At 61.5% G+C, this 17,792-nt stretch overlaps 1 protein-coding gene across 4 annotated transcripts; it reads right to left on the bottom strand.

The window, feature by feature from the left end:
* Nucleotides 1-502: 502 nt before the first annotated feature.
* On the bottom strand, nucleotides 503-17,649 carry NPEPL1 (aminopeptidase like 1). Of its 4 annotated transcripts, none has more exons than XM_072801582.1 (12): nucleotides 17,463-17,649; nucleotides 17,015-17,200; nucleotides 16,449-16,562; nucleotides 12,719-12,808; nucleotides 12,221-12,302; nucleotides 10,303-10,445; nucleotides 5,213-5,290; nucleotides 3,660-3,760; nucleotides 2,765-2,888; nucleotides 2,336-2,512; nucleotides 1,753-1,863; nucleotides 503-1,229 (listed from the first exon to the last, which is right to left on the bottom strand). In XM_072801582.1, the coding sequence occupies exons 1-12, from the start codon at nucleotides 17,610-17,612 to the stop codon at nucleotides 1,071-1,073; spliced, it is 1,515 nt and encodes a 504-aa protein (XP_072657683.1). In that variant the 5' UTR covers nucleotides 17,613-17,649; the 3' UTR covers nucleotides 503-1,070. The 4 variants fall into 4 exon arrangements, with proteins under 4 accessions (XP_072657683.1, XP_072657682.1, XP_072657685.1 ...); XM_072801581.1 differs by having other exon boundaries at nucleotides 16,392-16,562; nucleotides 17,463-17,648; XM_072801584.1 differs by lacking the exon at nucleotides 17,015-17,200.
* Between the last annotated feature and the right edge of the window lie 143 nt (nucleotides 17,650-17,792).

Raw genomic sequence — 17,792 nt, 5'->3', positions numbered from 1 at the left:
ACCGGGATGGAGCAGCGCAGGGCCCTGCTCGCTCTCTCGCCCCAACAGGGGGAAGCTGGCTCCCAGGTGCCCTGGGGCCTGCCTCACGTGCCACACGCGCACCCGGGAGGGGAGTGTCCGGAATCCGTGTCCTTCAGCACCCAGGCTGCGCCCAGGGGGCCTCGACACGCCTGACTCCATACAGCACCGGCCCCCTGACGAGCTCAGGGGGGAGCACACCACAGGGGCGCAGGAGAGCCCCCCAGACAGCCCCGGGGGCCTCCAGGGGAAGTCTGCTCCATGAAACCTCAGAAAACCGCCACAGCCTGGGCCAGGCAGCCACTGATGGAGACCCGGGCCCGCTCCGGCCCCCTCCCGGGCCCCAGCGCTCCCAGGAGCAACAGTGAGGTCACGCAGCCGCATCTCCATGCTGGAGGCTGGTTTTCAAGAAGGTGCGAGTATCTGGAGCCTCAGAGCCATGGACAGGCCTCAGGGTGAGAGACAGAGGAGGCGGAGGCAGAGGTGTGATGTGATACAGCTGTGTTTACTTCAACCTCCAGGGAATCCTAAGGGCCCAGAGACTCCCCTTGTGCTGTAAGATTGTGTCCCTGAAACAAGTCACCTCCAGCCTTCCAGAGGGGTGGGCTGCCTGGAGGCAGTGGCACGGGCCTGGGCTCTCTAGAATGTGGGTGCCATGGGCGGGGTCTGGGGCCGAAGACAAAGCCATGGGCACCCACCGTGTGTACTGAGCAGGGGCAGGAGGCCCAAAGGGCCACCCATGCCTCCAGGAGCCTCCGCAGGAGGGAGCAGAGTCTGTAGAGGCTCACGGAGAGGCTGGAAGATCACTGGAACAGCAGCAAGCCATAGTGCTCCCCACCCAGCAAGCCGAAGTGCTCCCCACCCATCCCAGGCCATCCTCCAGACCCTAAGCTCTCTTCTACGACAGAAGGAGCTGTTTCTACCACTGTGACAACTACAAATAAAAACAAACCAAAGCCTATCTTAAGATATAATCTTCCAATTGCTTAAAATTAATCAGTGCAAAGTGAGGTAAAGAGCCTTGTGTCACAGGGGGCCGGGGAGTGCCGGCCTCACACGAGCCTGCGCCTCTTGGAGTCCCTCTCCACGTCCCCCTCCTGGGCATCCACTTCGCAGCCGAGTGGGGACACCAGGTTCAGCAGAGGGTCCTCAGAGGCCCGGCCGAAGAGCGCCAGCAGGAGGGCGACGCCGAAGCCCGTGGCGCGCTCACCCTGGGGATGAAGGACAGGCTGGAGACCCTCTGGCAGGCTGAGCGCGGCCTCGTCAGCGAGCCCAGCTCTGCGGGAAGGCGCTCCGGGTCCAGGATGAGGGCGCACACCCCCCACTTACCCTATGGCCTCCCTCCTGCTCTCCTGTCACTCCCAGGACCCAGTGGGGGACAGGGTGGTGGGATGGCTCTGGGCATGCTGGCCCCAACCCCCAGGTCTTCTTGGGTGGGACAGGGTGAGCTGAGGGCCCTGGGCCTCCAGCTGACAGGCTGGCTAGAGAGGGGCCGCCACAGCAGCCACTCTGTTTCCAGGGACGAGGAGACCAGAGACTGGGGGCGCAGCTGGCCGGAGGTCAGGCCACAGGCAGTGTGACCCCAACACAGAACCTTCTGAGAGCCCAGCCTGGAGCCAGAGAGGGGTTCTGAATGCATGTGGGAGTGGGAGCAGCCAGGGCAGTGTGTGGGGTGTGCAGGGGGGTCTGGGCAGGTGGGGGAGGAGGGCACGGGGTAGGGGGGGCTGGACTCACGGCGTGCACTGGAGCGGCGATGTCCAGGTGGACCCAGACCCCAGGCCAGTCAAAGCCAATGTGTGAGGCGATGAAGAGCCCAGCACAGGAGCTTGGGCTGTTGTCCCGGTCCTGGGGGGGCAGAGAACACATCGTGACCTTTCTGTCCTGGGCAGTCAGGACATGGGGCAGGGGGTGCTCCGCCAAAGTGCATCCGGGGCTGCCTCCGCTTGGACTCGTGTGGACGCCCCTGTGCCCTCTCGGCCACCGCCCTCAGCCACGGCCTCCCCCCGGTGGCTACAAGAAGGGTCCTGGGGGTGGGGGCCCGCTGCCAGGACACTGCAGAGAGGGACCCCAAGGACCTCGCGCGTGGGTTGAGGGGTCTGCCTTCACCTGGGGGCCACTGGAGCCAGTGAGGCAGCCGACCCAGAGAGGGGGCACCCTTGGCTCCGGTCACCCTGGACGCGCCGGCAGGGAGACCAGCGAGAGACCCGTCCCCGCTCTGGGGGCTTCCACCCTGAGCATGGATCTGGGGCGCCCCACTATGTCCGGGGTCCCCCGGGTTTCCCCAGGCCGGGGCTCGGCGGGCGCCCTGCGAACCTACCGCCACCGAGTTCTTCATGTCGGCCACGGCCGAGGTGAACTCGCTGAAGTGCAGCTCGGGGCAGTAGACCAGGGGATGCACCAGGTCCCCGCACCTCCGCCCGGCCTTCACGCAGGCCGCCTCCCACTCGGCGCTGTTGGTGAGCACGGCGGCGTGGTACTTGCCGGTGGCGATGCCCTGGCGGGGGGGGGGGGTGGGGGAGCACAGGCAGGAGGCGGGTGAGAAGCAGAGCAAGCAACCAGAGCGTGAGCGGCCCCCCGGGGACGGCGCCCCTCGGCTGCCCGGCGCTGGGACCCAGCCCCCCAGCTCTGCCCCCCCCAGCGTGTCGAGCACCAGGGACCTGGGGCACCCCCGCCTCCTCGGCCTCTTCGGCCAGGCCGCCTGGGTTAGGACAGCTGCAGCTCCGCCTCTGGGGTCCCAGCGGCCCACCTGAGCCCCGGTCAGCGTGGCCATGTCCAGGATGATGTCGGCGCCCAGGTCCTTGCAGGCGTAGGACACACCGTCCGCCAGCACCAGCCTGCCCTCCGCGTCGGTGTTGTTGATTTCCACGGTCCTGGGCGCAGCAGACACCCCGGCTCAGGTACCCTGCTGCCTGGGGCACTGCGGGGGAGGCCCCTGGGAACCGGGGAGGCTCCACTCCCCCCTCCCCCACTGTCCTCCCCCGGGAGCCAGGGAAAGCCACCCAGCCCCCGGCGCCTCAGTTTCTTTGTCTGCAGGATGGGAGAGCAAGGCTGTGCGGGTGGCATAGACGGCACTGGGCCAGCCCTTCCCCACAAGGCCAGACGCTGGGTAAATGTAAAAGGAGAGGCATGTCTCGGGGTCACCCTGGGGACCAGCAAACCCGGATGGGGAGGTGAGTGGACTCTCCTACTGTGAGCCCAGGTCACCTGCTCCTGGGCTGCACCCGCACCCTTCTAGGGGTGTCCTTCGGCAGCCAAGAAGGAGCAGTCCCAGGGCTGACTCACCCGGAAGGGCAGGGAGGGCCCCCACAGAGGGCCTCGGAGAGGGCAGGGCTTCAGACCCACCAAGACCTTAAGGTCAGGAGGGGCTCATCCCACCACGGCAGGGTGGATCCTATGCCAGGCACCGGGAGGGAGTCCCACACCTCCACCTGCCACCTGCCTGAGAAGCGGCCACTTCCCCTCCCCCAGGGAGCAGGTGGCCTGCTGCCTCGGGGGGCGGGGGGGACAGGGCATCCTCCCCACGGGATGTCCCCAGGCTGGAGTGAGCAGGGTGAAACCAGCCCCCCAGCTGGGCGGCCCTGACAGGGAGAGGGCCCCCCTGCGAGCTGTGGCAGGGCCGGTGGCGAGGGGAACAGCCTTACTTCCCCGAGTACAGCAGGTGGATGTCGTCGGGCCTCGTAGCGTTGGGACCCACAGAGTTCTCCGCCAAGCAGAACACGGCGTGGAGGTTGTCTTTGAAACCCTGGAGGGAACAGGGGCAGAGGGAACAGAGGCTGGCCGCGCATGGGGGAGGGAGGACGGGCCGGAGTTCTCCACGCCCCTGGGCAGACGGAGGCCCGGGGGGCAGAGAGCAGACTCCCCACGGTGGGGGGCCGTGCCTCCTCCAGCAGAGCCCCCACGATGCAGCAATGAGCCAGGGGTGGGGCTGGGCTCCCCGCTGCAATCCTGGCTCTACCACCCGGCCGGGCGTGAGCCGGGCTGGAAGCTCAGTCCCTGCGGCCCGTCCACAAAGCGTGGTCAGCGGTCAGTGTCCCCGCGGCACAAACCCCCGAGCTGCGCACGGCCGCACCAAAGCAAGCTACACTCAAGCAGAGGCGTGGGGGCTGGGGACAGCTTGCCTCACAGAAATTTAGGCACGAGGTCAGGGGTCTGATGCCAAATATGACGTTTGTACGCTGAGAAGTGTGCAGGAGGCAGGCTGAGGCAGGTTCTGCCGTCCAGGGGTCCTGAACCCACCCCAGGGGGCAGTGGCAGGGCCTGGGGGCCCCACGTGCCGTCCCTGCCGGTCCTCTGCTCCTGGACACCAGCCCTTAACCGGGACGCGTCTCCTCTGGGCACCAGGCACGCCAGGCCCCCTCCTGCCCCCTCCAGCCTTACAAACAGCTCCGCCAGACACGGCGGCGTTCCCTGCCGCAGGTGCCCCTAACGCCACAGGTGCAGTCCTTCGCCTGCTCCCAGGCACTGCCCCACTCGGGTTCTAGCAGCGGTGCTCGCTCTCACCCGAGGCGGTAGTCACAGTGCTGCCTGCCCCGCAGCGACCTGCTGCTTCCATCCCTCCTCTGCAGCGGGCAACGGTAGGGGGCTCTCGAGAAACAGCGCTCCCTCCCCTACTTACTCATTCGACGCTTGGTTCGTACTTAGGGATGTACAGGTTCTTAGTTTAAGTTATAAGCCATCGCCACCATTATTTATTTTGTGGCTCACGTCAAGGTCTACAGAATTTGGAGTTAAGAGTGGAGCCTCTAGGCCGTGGCCTTTGCGGGGTAGGGGACCCTCAGCACCCCGCTGCAGCACCCTTGGAGTCCTGAGACCATTCGAGGCCACCAGCTGATGAAGCCGCGCTGCCAAGTGGCTCCCTATGAACAGGGAGTCCGAGCCCTGAGCATTCTACGTGCTGGGGCGCTTCCCAGACAGCCCGTCCTGATGCCAGGACAGACCTGGCCACTCAAGAAGAGGTGCTACTTTCAGGAGAGTGACAGCCCCAGGAGAGGTGATACTCAGGTAGTGGAGCCCTGGCGAGAGGCAGGCAGCTCTGGGAGCCCTGGGTGCCCCATGTGACAGTGCAGAGGTGGGGGAGAAGCATGGAGCCAGGGGTCATAGGAGCACCTGGGCAGGGACCTGGGGGAGGAGGGTGGACAGCTCACACCAGGGAGCCCCCCTCCGAGAGGACTGCAGAGGGCGGGGCTGCACTCACCTGCTTGATGGCAGCTCTGAAGGCCCCCAGGACGGCCGCGGCACCTCCGCAGTCCCTCTTCATCCCAGGCATGGTGGTCTGGAAGGGGCACAAAGAGCGTGAGTGGATGTTGATCTGTGGGGCCCGCTGCCAGGTCCCCACAGCACACACAGAACCCAAGAAACTCCCCCTGGTCAAGTGGCTGTTGCAATGGGACAGAATGGCCCAGAAGCAATGGGACAGAATGGCCAAAGGCGATGGGCTCTTTTTGCTGGAGCAGAGCTTTGGGGTTACCTGATGAACCAGAGGTGGGAGGGGATGGGGACCCGGGGCACCGTGGCCTGGCTCCTACGACACTGCCACCCTGGCCCGTCTCCGGGGCTGCCAAGTACCCCTGGGGTCTGTCCGCATCGGCCCTCTCTGCCCCTGTGCCCGGACTCCCTCCCTGATGCCACCACCGAGGCGGCCGTTCTGCAGCACCTCCACCCCGCCCTGGCCACCAGCCGCCGGGGGAGCGGCCCGCAACCTGCCGCCACCTGGCCTCAGCGACCCCTTCGGCCTCAGCTCTCTCTGCTCCTGACGTCACTGCCTCAAACAACCCGCCGGGGTTCACGTGAACCCTTCCCCAATGTCGCTGTCGCATCCCCATCCCACCCCACCGCCCGCCCCGTCGCTGTCTAATGAGGGCCGTGAGTGGCGCAGGCTCCCTCCCGCTGCAGCGGGAACTGTGATTTTCTACAAACCGGTTGAGAGTGGTTACACATTTTTACATTTTATAGGTTCCCAGCTCTAATTGACAAGTTCATACTTTAAATTAACAACAGGTCATCGGATGTAGGATTTGGGTTTGAAATGTACGGAGTGATTTTTTTTGAACCCTTATCGGATTACACGAGCCTCAAGTTTTAATGGAAAGTATTTTTAGACATAAACCGAGCTGCTTTTACAATTAAGTTGAGTGAAAATGACCCAGCTAGCACTATTGAAAATAAGCTGTCTCTTTGACCTAATCGGTGAGAAAGCACAGAATTGTTTAAATGGAAAAACGGGGCCTCAGATCTGGAATCAAACCACTCGCAAAACGGCCCCTACGGAGTAGCTCGAGGCGGCCACTGAGAAAACGGTGTCTGCCTGTCACCGGGGGCCTCCCAACCAGACAGAACAAACGCCAAACTGCAAATGTAACTCAATTGACTGTGTGAGCTTTGCAGACTGCCCCCCCCCCCCAGGTTACTCCTGTGTTTATGAAAGACACGATTTCCGGAGTCACTCGAAGATGTCACCTCCCGTTTCAGGGGGTTGACACCTGCCCGGCGCAGCAGAGCAACGGTGGGCCGCAGCCCCGGTGGGGACGGTCCCTGGCCTCGCCTCTGCTCTCTAGGGAAATAAAGTACCACCGACCCCACCGGAGTCTCCTCGCTGAAGCAGGAGAATCACCAACCGTTCGAAAGCTCAAGCGCCGGACGAAGGTGTTTTCAATATTGTGTGTGATGGAGGGGAAGGTTCGCGCACAGCGTCCCCCGCTGTCCCCAGGCACTGGCCGGGTGCGTAGAGCGGAAGCCTCGGACTCCACAGCACCGTCATTTCTTCAAACAACAACTGCCACGCGATGGGTTATTGGGACTCGGGTATCTAGCTGATGTCTCCTCAAAGAAGAGCAAAGTGAACCTCTCCCTTCAGGAGAACCGCTGCTGGAACTGGTGCCAGTGGTAACATTTGAGCTTTCAAGCAAACAAACAAAAAAATCGCAATCTTGAAAAACTTCTATCTGCGTCCGTGACAGCTTCTTAATAGCGATTTTTAAAATGAGGTGGATGGTGGTACCAAGCGTGACTTCCAAAAATTATCCCACGTTGGGCCAAAATGTGGAGGTTCCACAGAACTCCGGGAACCATGTCTTCTGAAGGACCCGTGCGTATTACGAAATCATGTATTCAAAGCTCAAGGTAGACCCTCGACGCTAGGGTAACCGTACAGATTCACTGTTGGTTTCTGGCCCACACGATCACTCACCTTTCAGAGCTACCCACTTGTCGAGTTTTGGTGTAATAGCAAAGAAGAATGTCCTTCGTGATCTGTAAAGGGCACTAAAATATTTCTCCCTTTTCCAACTACAAAGTGAGTGAGGCCAGATTTTCTTTTTCTATTTCGACTAAGACAACATATCACAACAGACTAAACACAGAAGCAGATACACGATCACAGCTCTCCTATCAAGGCGGATGTGCGAGAGAGATTGGCAAAATGTAAAACAATGCCACTCTTCTCAAGAACTTCTTTTTGTTTTGGAAAATCTAGTTAATTTTCATGAAATTGTCTTACTGACATTAAAGTGCAATGGATTTATATACGGTTGTTTTGCAGTACATTACTACATATCTTTCCCGGTCTTAATTTCTAATATGGTAAATATCAATAGACATCATTCTTATGAAAAAAAAAATCTCCTTGGGATCAATGCTTTCTTAAGAGAGGAAGGGGTCCTGAGATTAACACATTTGAGACCTGCATTCACATTGACTCTGGTTTGGCTTTGACGTCTTTGGACATGGAGCGGCTTGTCCTCCACAACTGGATCGGGTGCCCTCCCCCCACAGCAAAATGAGTAACTCCCAGGAGCCCCCGCTTCTCACACTGGCCCTCCAACAAGCCAGCAGCCCAAACAAGCATCAGATCCTAGGAGGAAGGAGCTTACAATTCTACCCACCAGCACTCAGGTGCCTCCAGGGCAAGAGAGAGAGGGGTGGCCTCGTGGATGAGAGAGGGCTGCCAGGACCAGGTGCAGCTAGAGGGGGCGCATTGTCTGTGGAGGGTCTGAGAACTAAATACAAGTATATTTTGTAAAAAAAAAAAAAAAAAATCAACTAAAAGTCAGTCGGCCGCTGTCATTGGTGGCAAAATGGTTCTCTTGAAAAATCTGCTGGAGTGAGTTCTAATCAGAAAGGAGGTTCAAACCCGGCTGTTTACCCAGCTGGCCCCACAGGCACAGGCTCCTCCTGGCAGGGAATGGAATCAGAGCCACGTCCACGGTGCCTGCGATGCCACACTTCTGCCGCTAGCAGTGGACTCCCAGCAAACGCACGGGTGCGGGGAGCCCGGGACTCTCAGCTTCCCCCCGTCTACGGGAGCTACTGGACTCAGGTTTAACACATCGGTACTCCACAGACCTGTGAAGGCCGCTGGACTCAGGCTCAAAGAGCTGAAGACACAGAGGGGATCAGGATCTCTGGCGTTTCTCGGGAAATGCCAGCCTCTGCCAACCGATCCTGATGGGAAAGCCTTCTCCTGGGTGTCTGTATCCTGACTGCTTCAGGCAATAGAAACTCTGCAAAATTAAAACTGATCGGGTTGTGGGACCAACCACGAGTGCAGACAGACGGACACATCTGATACCTCTGTCCACGTAGTGAATGTCAAGATGCAGAAAAGATCAGTTTTGATAAAGTCAGTGACAAATCTGCAGAAGCGACAGGCCTGAAAACAGAAACTTGGAACGCTAACATCCGTTTTACCACAATGGACCAGTAGGGAGGCATAAGTTCTTTCCATCCCCAACATCACAGTAACGTTATTTAAAAGTGTCCCAAAAAAAGTGTCCACCCGGTGCTGTTTTATGTGCACTGTAATACTTATATATTCATTTACCTATTTATTTTAAAGATTTTGCTTTTAAGTCATCTCTCCACCCAACATGAGGCTCGAACTCACGGCCCCAAGATCAAGAGTCACACACTCCACTGACCGAGCCAGTCAGGAGTCCTTGTGATATTTATTTTAATTTTTTACCAGCATGATAATATGTATGGAATTCAACAAGGGTGAATTCACTATTGGCGTTTGCTTCTTTACACCTTTATTATCGGATCATTTCCTGATTAGTCCTGAAAAGACTAATTGCTTATGGGGGGAGGGACGTTAAACAAAAGACCATCCACTCTAGGTACCAAACACACTCGGCTAATGGTGCAAATGGTCGCACACAATCTCTCCCTCAAATAGCGACTGACACTGCGGTTCAGGTCAGAAAGTGCTAGAACTGCAGCGAGCCAGACCGTGCAGGCTGCGTCCGTGGGGTGGCGCCTCTCAGCTCCCACGGGCTGCCACCAGATACCCTGAGTTTCCAAAAGGTCAGACAGCCAGTCTTCTGTGAGCATTGTTCCTGTTTTTAAAATATTGGTAAGTAATTCAGATTATAGACCAGCCCTGGGGCCAACAGGACACATCTGTGAGCACGCGGGCTGCCAGCCCTCGATGTGAGCTTGGCTTGTCTTCTCTCTTCTAGAGCTTTCTCTCTGGGAAGGCTGCCCCTCTTCTCCCAGGTCTCCAAGGGCACGGATTTCACACGTCTGCTCCTTCCCGGGCCTTCCGGGTCCTGGCACCACAGAGCCCAGGCTGGGCCCGGTGCCCAGCAGTTGCTCAACCCGAGTGTGTGACATGAGCAGATGAAGACGTGTCCCTCCTCCCCTTCCTGGTGCCACCTTGGCTCCCGACGCACAGCAGGCCCGAATGTGCCGAGCGTGGAGGCGGGCAGGTGCAGCCACAGCCGGGGTCCGTGGGGGCCCAGCCTCCCGACACGACTGGACCTAGAGGCTCCATAGGAGAGACCCCTGTGGCCGTGCCTCCTGGGAACACGGGTGGGCGGCTTGCGTGTGGGCCCACGGCCCTCGGCCTTCACAGGGCGGCCTGCACGCCAGGCTGGCTCGTGCACACCGCACCAAGCTTTCTGTCTGTGCAAACCCTGACGGTCGTGGGGACAGTGGGCACCACCCGCACCCCTCTCTTCAGACAGGACCACCGATTCCCTAAACCTTGCCTCGGTAGGCTTGTTTTTCCAGCCTTTTAATCCTGATTGTGGCTTTTCTCTGGATCCTGTCCAGACTCTTTGTTCCCAGACGCCTGCATGGAGTGTGGACACAAAACTGTCTCCCCGTGGGAAGCGGGATCAGCCCTGCTGACTCTCCTGAACCTGGCTGCCCGGAGGCATGCCCCAATGCCAAGGTCCCAGAAAATTTGCTCGCTGTCTTCCTCTGGCGCCTCTGAGAGTAACGAGGCCACCCTGAGCCCTCCCCGCCCCTGGACCTGCCCAATCACTGGGCCCCCCAGCACCTCACCTTCCCTTTGATGCTGAGACCCCCGGTGTCATAGACGATCCCTTTGCCCACCCATGCAATGGTCTGGGTGGCTCCTTCTGGGGTGTGGCTGAGGACGGCCAGCGCGGGGGGGTGGAGGGCAGCTTTGCCAACACCATAGATTCCTACAGAAAGCACAGGGGGAGGGTCAGTTGGACTCAGGCTGAACTGAGCGGAGAACCCCCAGCAGCCCCCCGGAACCAACAGCTCTCCCCCCGCCCCCAAAATATCCACTGGCGTGTGAATATTTCTCCTGGAGAGTGTGCAGCCCAAGCCCGAGTTCCCCGCTCCCTCTCCTGCCCCCTGGCCAGCGTGGGATCGGGGAATGCAAATCAGTTCCAATGCTCTGGGACTGCAAACGAATTCTATGCGAAGTATCGTTAAGCAAGAAAACCCGCTGAGAAAAAAAACAAAACAAAACAAAACAAAACAAAACAAAACAAAACAAAACAAAACTGTATCATTCCCAGAAAGAAATGAACAGGATTGCAGAATGAAATGATTTTTGGATAATGCTTCAAGGCCACTCCAGCCCACGCTCGTTTTCCCCTCCCGGAGCCCTCGGTGCACTCAGAGCCACACCCCCCTTTCCGAGCCTGCTCCCCCACTGCCTCGCCGTTGGGTTCATGGGCCCCATCTTCTCAAGAAAGCCTCTTGTGGGCAGAGACCATGCCTCAAGGTCCCCCAGTAACCGAAATGAAGAATCACGAAAATCAGGATGAGAACCAATAATGGCCACCCGACAGACTCCCGTACATCCTGCAAGACCCGCTGCCAACGCCATGTCCTCTGTGAAGATTTCCCTGACGCGAGTAGCCTGTCCCTCCACATGTTGGTGCCTTACATGTTCCTTGGCAGGTCCTCTAGGAGAGTCCCCACCGATCCCCGCCTCTGCGCCTTCTGGAACACGTGGATCCCTTCACCCCAAGTGTGGACGGAACCTTAGGTGTCACTTCCCGACATGTTAGAAGTGCTGAGCTCCTACTTCCAAGATTAGTTTGCAAACAAAGACCTTGCCTCCCTCTTGCTTGCTCACTCTTCCTCTCTTCCTCACCCAGAAACCTTGCTTCGAGCGAAGCGGCAGCTACCTGTGAGCTGCTCACGGAGAGGCCCACATGACAAGGAACAGCCAGCATGGCCCCAAGGCCTGGTGACAACACTGTGAGTGAGACTGGCTGGGACCACATCACCAGCCCCAGTCGAGCCTTCAGATGACAGCCGACCTGATCAACACATCATTCTCCACCTGGGAGAGAACCCAGGCCCAGGACCCAGCCCGGCCATGCCCGATGCCCCTCGCACAGGACTGTGTGTTGCCTTCAGTCACTTCCTTCTGGAGAAGGTCGTTGGGCAGCCATGGATAAGGAATACGGTGACCACCCCAGCAGGACTGAAAGTGCCTTATCCTACTTGTCACCATACCTCCAGTGCCTGGGGGTGGGCAGGGAGGATGGGCCTGGTCAACAGGAAAGGCCCTCTGAGGAGGTGGCTTCGACCTGAGACATACAGGGTGAGATGGCCCCGCTGTGAAGTATCTCAGGAAGTGACTCCAGGGAAAGGGAGCTGTAATGATGAGGCCCTGATGTGAACGTGGGCTTGTGTAATCAAGGAGCAGAAAGGTCCCGCTGAGTTGGCCCAGCGAGCCAGGACAACAGCCCTTGTGGACAGGGAGTGGGCCGGAGAAGGACTTGGACACGGCAGCTTCCAGAATCTGAATCAGTGCCTCCTTTCTCCCCTAGAGATGGTCTGCTTCCCAAGGTCTGGCCTTGGGGTTGGACACAGGCTGGCTCCTTTCAAGGGAAGCCTGAGGCAACATAGCATGTGACCCACTGCCACCCTGCCACCCCCAGCACCCAGGACCAGCCCCAGGCCACGGCCCACAAGGCCTAGCCCGACCCACCTCCAAATCCTCTGGTTTTCAGCTCCTCATCCCGGATGATAGTTGGGGTGATCCCCAGATCTTTTCCAACTTTCTTAATCTCCTGGACACATTCGTGGAAAAAACAACACAAAAGACACGTGAAGATGGCTTAAATCAAGGCAAGGCTGAGGCTCTGGGCCAGAGATGAGCCGACGCCTGCGTGGCAGAGAGGAGTGGGCTCGGAAGCCAGGGCCTCAAGTCTCTCAGCTTTGAGCACGATGAAATCCAGGACAGAAGGTTCACCCTCCAAACTACAATTTCCTGCAGATCATGGCTGCAGGCCTGCAGAGAGGCCTTGGGGAGGAGGCTCTGTCCCCCCTCCACCCTCAGCAAAGGCCGGGGGGCCCCTCACAGCTGAGTGGACAGCAGGACCCTGCCCGCAGCAGCCCCGGGTGTCCCCGGTGCCCTCTGACTTCCGGGGGCTCCCACCACCTCTCCCACCCTGGTCCCACCCTATGACTCCCTGGGGCCACGAACCTCGAGGAAGGTGTCTGTGTTCATCTCATTGCAAGGAGTGTCCACGATCCGGGCAGCCAGCCGCACGCCTTCCGTGGCGTTTGTTAAGCACTGGGGGGAAGAAATCAGAGGCATCACTGGGGACCTAGGACCAAGGAGGAAGAGCTGTCCCTCCCTGTCCATTCCCCCGGGGACCAAAGGCATCGGCAGCACATGCCACTGTGGGGAGGTTTCGGGGCTGCTGACAGGTCATCGAGGGGCAGGTCAGGGGGAAACCAGAGCCACGGTGCCTGTGACCCACCCCGCCATCTACGGAGAGATCAACACAGCTCCGTACCTCACCTCCAGGTTACACAAAGATCCTTCGGCCTGGCATCCCCACCTGCTGTGAGTGGGGCCCCCCTTCCTTTCCAGGGCTCTCCTGCTGCTCACTCTGCTCATCCTGGTGGCAGGTGGTCCTCATACCTGGCCCTGAATGCATGCTGTGCGCTTCCACCTCAGGCTTCCCTTTCTTCCCTAGATGCCACCAACTCTCTCGGGGGAGGTGCTGTCCTTTGCTATGGGCTGAATGCCTGCACCGCCCCCCAACTCATATGTCGGAGCCCTAAACCCCGATGTGATGGAGGGTGGGCCCATGGTGGGATTAGCGTCCTCATAGGAAGAGGGAGGGCACAGCCAGAAGGCCACCCCTGCAAACCAGGAAGGGATCCTCATCAGAGCCCACCCTGATCCCAGACGTCCAGCCTTCAGAACTGTGCAAAATAAAAGTTTGTTGGTGAAGCCACCCCATCTGCAGTGTTTTGCTGTGGCCGCCCCAGCTGACCGATGCGCCCTCCCTTCGCCTCTTGTCAAGATCCTAGCCACCCTTGGTGGCACTTAAAGGCCATGCCTTCTGGAAGCTTCCTCCCAAAGGAGTAAACGTTCTCTTAGTCCTGTGCCCCTGGACCTGCTAGTCCCCCTTGTGGCCCTCTGGCCAGGGGGTAGCATTTTTCTCCTGTGGGAGTGTCATAGACTTTGCCCTTGCGCAGCTCGCACACTGGCCCAGAGCCTAGAAGGGGACAGGGACCCGACCCCATCCTGCACCCAGCCCTGGAGACAGACGTATGTGCTCCAGCATGGGGGCCACACAGGAACCCCCCCCGGTTGTCCTCCCCGGCCCCCCTGCCCCCACTTTCTGCAAAGAACCTCCGTCCTGCTTCTGCTTCGGCAAAAACCACTCCTGGAGGTTCTTGGCCCTCTCGCTCGTCTCCGCCCAGCTGCTGCCCACGGCGCCCCGTCTGCACCCCGATGCCCGCCCCCACCCCCAGCTTCGGACACGGGGCATGCCGGCCGCCTCTCTCAGTGCAGGGAAGACGCAGCATCCAGAGGGCAGAGCCACACAGGTGGAGCGGAGGCGCCGACGGCGTGGGCATCGTCGCCTTCCCGGCACCCGGCGCCCCGTCCTCTGTGGCAGCCCGGCCACCTCCCAGGCCCGGCAGGATTGCTCCGAGAGCTTCTGCCCTCCCGAGGTAATTAAACCCCAAAGCCTCAAAGGCAGAGACGCAGGACTTGACAGCTCGGATATGAGATGTGACCGTGTGGTCTCCGCCGCCTGCCAGCGGGCTCTCCTCTGGGAGGCTGAGGGTCTCTGTCTGTGGGCGTCGCGGAGACCGTGGCTCATCTGTGACGCAGCCCGTGGCTGTCTGGAAGTGCGTCAGTGCCCTAAGGCTTGTCTCTAAGGAGGCCCTCCGTGGGCTCAGAGCTCCCGAGGCAGCGCGGCCGGGCCAGAGCGCAGCCGGCACCTGCGGGGGAGGCTGGGGGCGGCCAGGGAGGCTCCCGGGGACCCTCTGCCACCATGCAGCCTCATGGCCTTGGGGAAGAGCTTGTGCCTCGTCGTATCCCAGGGTCGATCATTCATTCATTCATTCATTCATTCATTCATTCCATTCACGTTTTTATGAGCACCTACTGCATGCCAGGCTGCACACGAGACTCGGAGAATTCAAAGATGTCTAAGGTTCTCCAGTCCAGCCGAGAATCACAACACATCAGTCCATCAAACACTCCAGGGCAGGAGGGTATGAGAGACCGCAGGGACTCGGGGGGAGGAGGCCCCCAGAATATGGAAAAGGCTACACAGGGTGGCCCATGTTCCAAGACAGACAGGAGAGCAGGCTGGCGGGTGGTGGGCGCCGTTAAGACCTGGCTCGGCCTCTGGCTGGCATGGGCCCGCTCAGTCACCAACGTCTCTGAGCCTCAGTCTGCAGAGCCCTACGACGGGAGGAACAGCAGGTCCCATCTCCGAGGACCAAGCAGCTGCCTGCGTGTACACCAGCGAAGAGCAGCGGTGGGAGGGGAAGTGGAGGGAGGGCACCTGGAGGCAGCGAGACCAGCAGGGCCTGTGGGGGGTGTGGGTGGGGGCTCCCCCAGGCCGCGGCGGCACCCAAGCAGAATGCACTGGCTATGGGGGACAAGGAGACCCACCGACCCACCGGCCCTCGTCACACAGTGGGTCAACGCTGGGGCCACACACTGGGTCCTTGTCCCCGGAAGCTCCTGTCCCAGTGCAGGCCACAGAAGCTAAGCAAAGATGTGTCACATCAGGTGGGATGGCACCCAGCGGGCAGAGGGCCCGACCCCGAGGGAAGCCGTGTCAGCCCATGGCCAGCTCCCCCTGGAAGGACAGAAGCCGGATGGAGGCCAGGCAGGCCCGGAGCAGGAGGGGCCTGGAGAGGGAAGCTGAGGAGGATGGAGCCTGGAGAGGCCCTGGGCCCCGGGGTCTGCAGGGTCATGGCCCGGAACTCAAAAGGAATTCCCTGCAGCTAGAGGGCAGGGGTGGTCGTCGGCGCCCGTCGCTGGGATGGAGCCCACAGGCCCTCCAAGAACCCAGAGAAGAGGAAGCGAGCCGGGAATGCCAGACTGCTCGGGAAAGGCGGCAGGCTGGAGGGGGCATGGGAAGCAGGCACGACTCGGGGAGGGGGGGGCAGGCCCTGCAAGGAGGGATGACAAATGTTCATGTCCAGCAGACAGGGCCCTTAAAACAATGTCAGGAAGCGGGGTGGAAACTCGATTTTGGTGGGCTGAGGGGGGAAAGGGGAGGTAAGACAGACAAAGCAATTAGACCATGTTTTTTCAGAGTTTGGAGATCAGTGGAAGAAAAGAAAAGGAGCTGTTGCAAGATGGTAGACACGGAAGCGTGTCCTCTCCTGCTAGAGCAAAGAATCCAGGCGGAGGAGGCGGCGGGTGAGGGGTGCCGGCGGGACAGCAGCGCGGGGTGGGGTGGGAAGGGCAGCCGGGCCGGCCGGGAGGGTGGGGCCCCGGCCGCGGGGTCTGGGAGAGTCGCCACCAGGAAGGCACCCGATGTTGGGCCCACACCGGGACTTCTAACCCGGAATCCCTCCCCGCCCTGCTGGCCTCAAAAGGATTATTCTGAAGATCCAGTGAAGTAACACATGTCAAAGTGCGCCGCAGAGGGAACCGTGGTCCCCGCGCCGGCAGGATGCTCCGATAAGCAGCAGCGTGCCTGGTGCGGGGCAGGTGCTCGGGGGCGCCTTGGTCTAAGGCCCTGCGGTCCTGCCCAGGGCCCGGCCCGGGTCTGGAAAGGCCTCCGGGGCCTCCTCGGGGACGCCACAGCACGGCCGGCCCGTCCTCCCCGGCTCCCCTTCCAGCCGCCCCAGCTGGTGTGGGGACGCGGCGCGAGCTTGCAGACACCCACTTGCAGAGTGGACACCTCCACCGGCCCGTTGTCTTGTCCCACCAGGAAAAACTCTACCGTCACCGTCTTCTTCTCCGAGCGGCGCGAAGCCCCAGAGCGGTGGGTGAAGAGCGGGAAGGCCCGGGCCAGGGCGCAGGCGGAGGCGAAGGCGTCCGAGCGCTCGCACACCATCTGCAGCACAGAGAGGCGCCGTGACCGGGGGAGGGGGGAGGCCTGGGGAGCCCCCCGCCCCGCGAAGTGGCCTCGGTGGGGACAGTCGGGGCGGGGCGGGGGCGGCAGAGCCGCTGCGCGGGCCCTTCCCGGGGCCACCGTCTCCCCGCGGGAGAAGGCACACGTGGGCCCGGGCCTGGACTGCCTCCAAGACGGGAAGTACCACGTGGAGGGGCGTGGGCGCGGGAAGTCTGGGTCTGGGTCTCGGGGCTGCCGCCAAAGCTGATCTGGGGTAAATGGCCTGGTGTCTCTGGCCTCAGCGTCCCCGTCTGTAAGCAGGGGTGCCGCGTCCTGGGTTGGGGCCGCACGGCCTCCCCGGAGGGCCCGAGAGCCGGGGGTGCCCGGCCCCGCGGGGGGCTGAGCTCCGGAGCGGCGGGCTCCCCAGCGGCAGCAGGGCGGCCCCCGGCACTCACCAGAATGCACCGATGGGTCCCGGGGGGCAGGCAGGTCCGCACGAGCCGGGTGACGAAGTGGGCAGCCGAAGGGCTGTTGTGCCGGCTGACCCTGGAGGGCAGGGCGGCCACGGTGGCATAGTTCAGGTAGAGGGGACAGCTGTCCGTGGGGTTGGGGTTGAGCGTGCTTAGGGCGGCCTGCCAGAGCTGCAGGGGGAGACAAGGCACGGGCCCTTCACCGGCGCATGCGGGGAGCCGGGCCCTGCACGAGGCCGCTCACTGGGGCACCGCCCGCCCGCGTGGGCCGAGGCCCTGGGCATGGGGCGGCCGGGCCTCGGGCTTCAAGCGCTGCGGTCAGCCCTGCCGGCCCGGCCAGGTGCCCCGGGCGGCTTCCGGAGCTTGGCGGCTCCCGCGGGGCGGCGGGGCCCGAGGGCAGGGGGCGGGGGCCTGGGCGCCGGCGGCCGCTCACCTCCTCGGTGACCCGGGGCTGCAGCTTCCCGCGGACGTGGCTCCAGGGCACGCGGTGCAGGTGATGCAACTGCCCGAGCAGCAGCAGAGGCCGGCTCTGCGGGTCGGCGTCCCCCGCGCTCGCCTGGAACTGCAGCCCCACGTTCGCCATCTTCGCCGGCCCGCGCCCCCCCGCCCGCCCGCCCGCCGGCCGCCGCCCCGCTCCGCTCGGGCTCCGCTCCGGCCCGGCCCCGGCGCCGCCCCGGCCCTGCCCGGCCGCCCCGGCCCCGCCTCCCCCGCCGCTCCGGGCCGCTCGCGAGACGTGCAGGGCCCGCCCGGGGCGCGAGGGGGC

The sequence above is a fragment of the Canis lupus genome, chromosome 26 (genome assembly GCF_048164855.1).
Source record: "Canis lupus baileyi chromosome 26, mCanLup2.hap1, whole genome shotgun sequence".
Classification (NCBI taxonomy): Eukaryota; Metazoa; Chordata; class Mammalia; order Carnivora; family Canidae; genus Canis; species Canis lupus.
This window is presented reverse-complemented; position numbering and strand designations above follow the sequence as displayed.

What these genes read in the sequence shown, in the direction of transcription:
- NPEPL1 (XM_072801581.1), bottom strand. Translation starts at nt 17,612, where the DNA reads ATGGCGAACGTGGGGCTGCAGTTCCAGGCGAGCGCGGGGGACGCCGAC. An exon ending in TCAGAGCTGCCATCAAGCAG is followed by an intron (nt 3,761 to 5,212) that starts GTGAGTGCAGCC and finishes TGTTCCCTCCAG; the next exon opens with GGTTTCAAAGACAACCTCCA. An exon ending in ACATGAAGAACTCGGTGGCG is followed by an intron (nt 1,864 to 2,335) that starts GTAGGTTCGCAG and finishes CTGCCCCCCCAG; the next exon opens with GACCGGGACAACAGCCCAAG.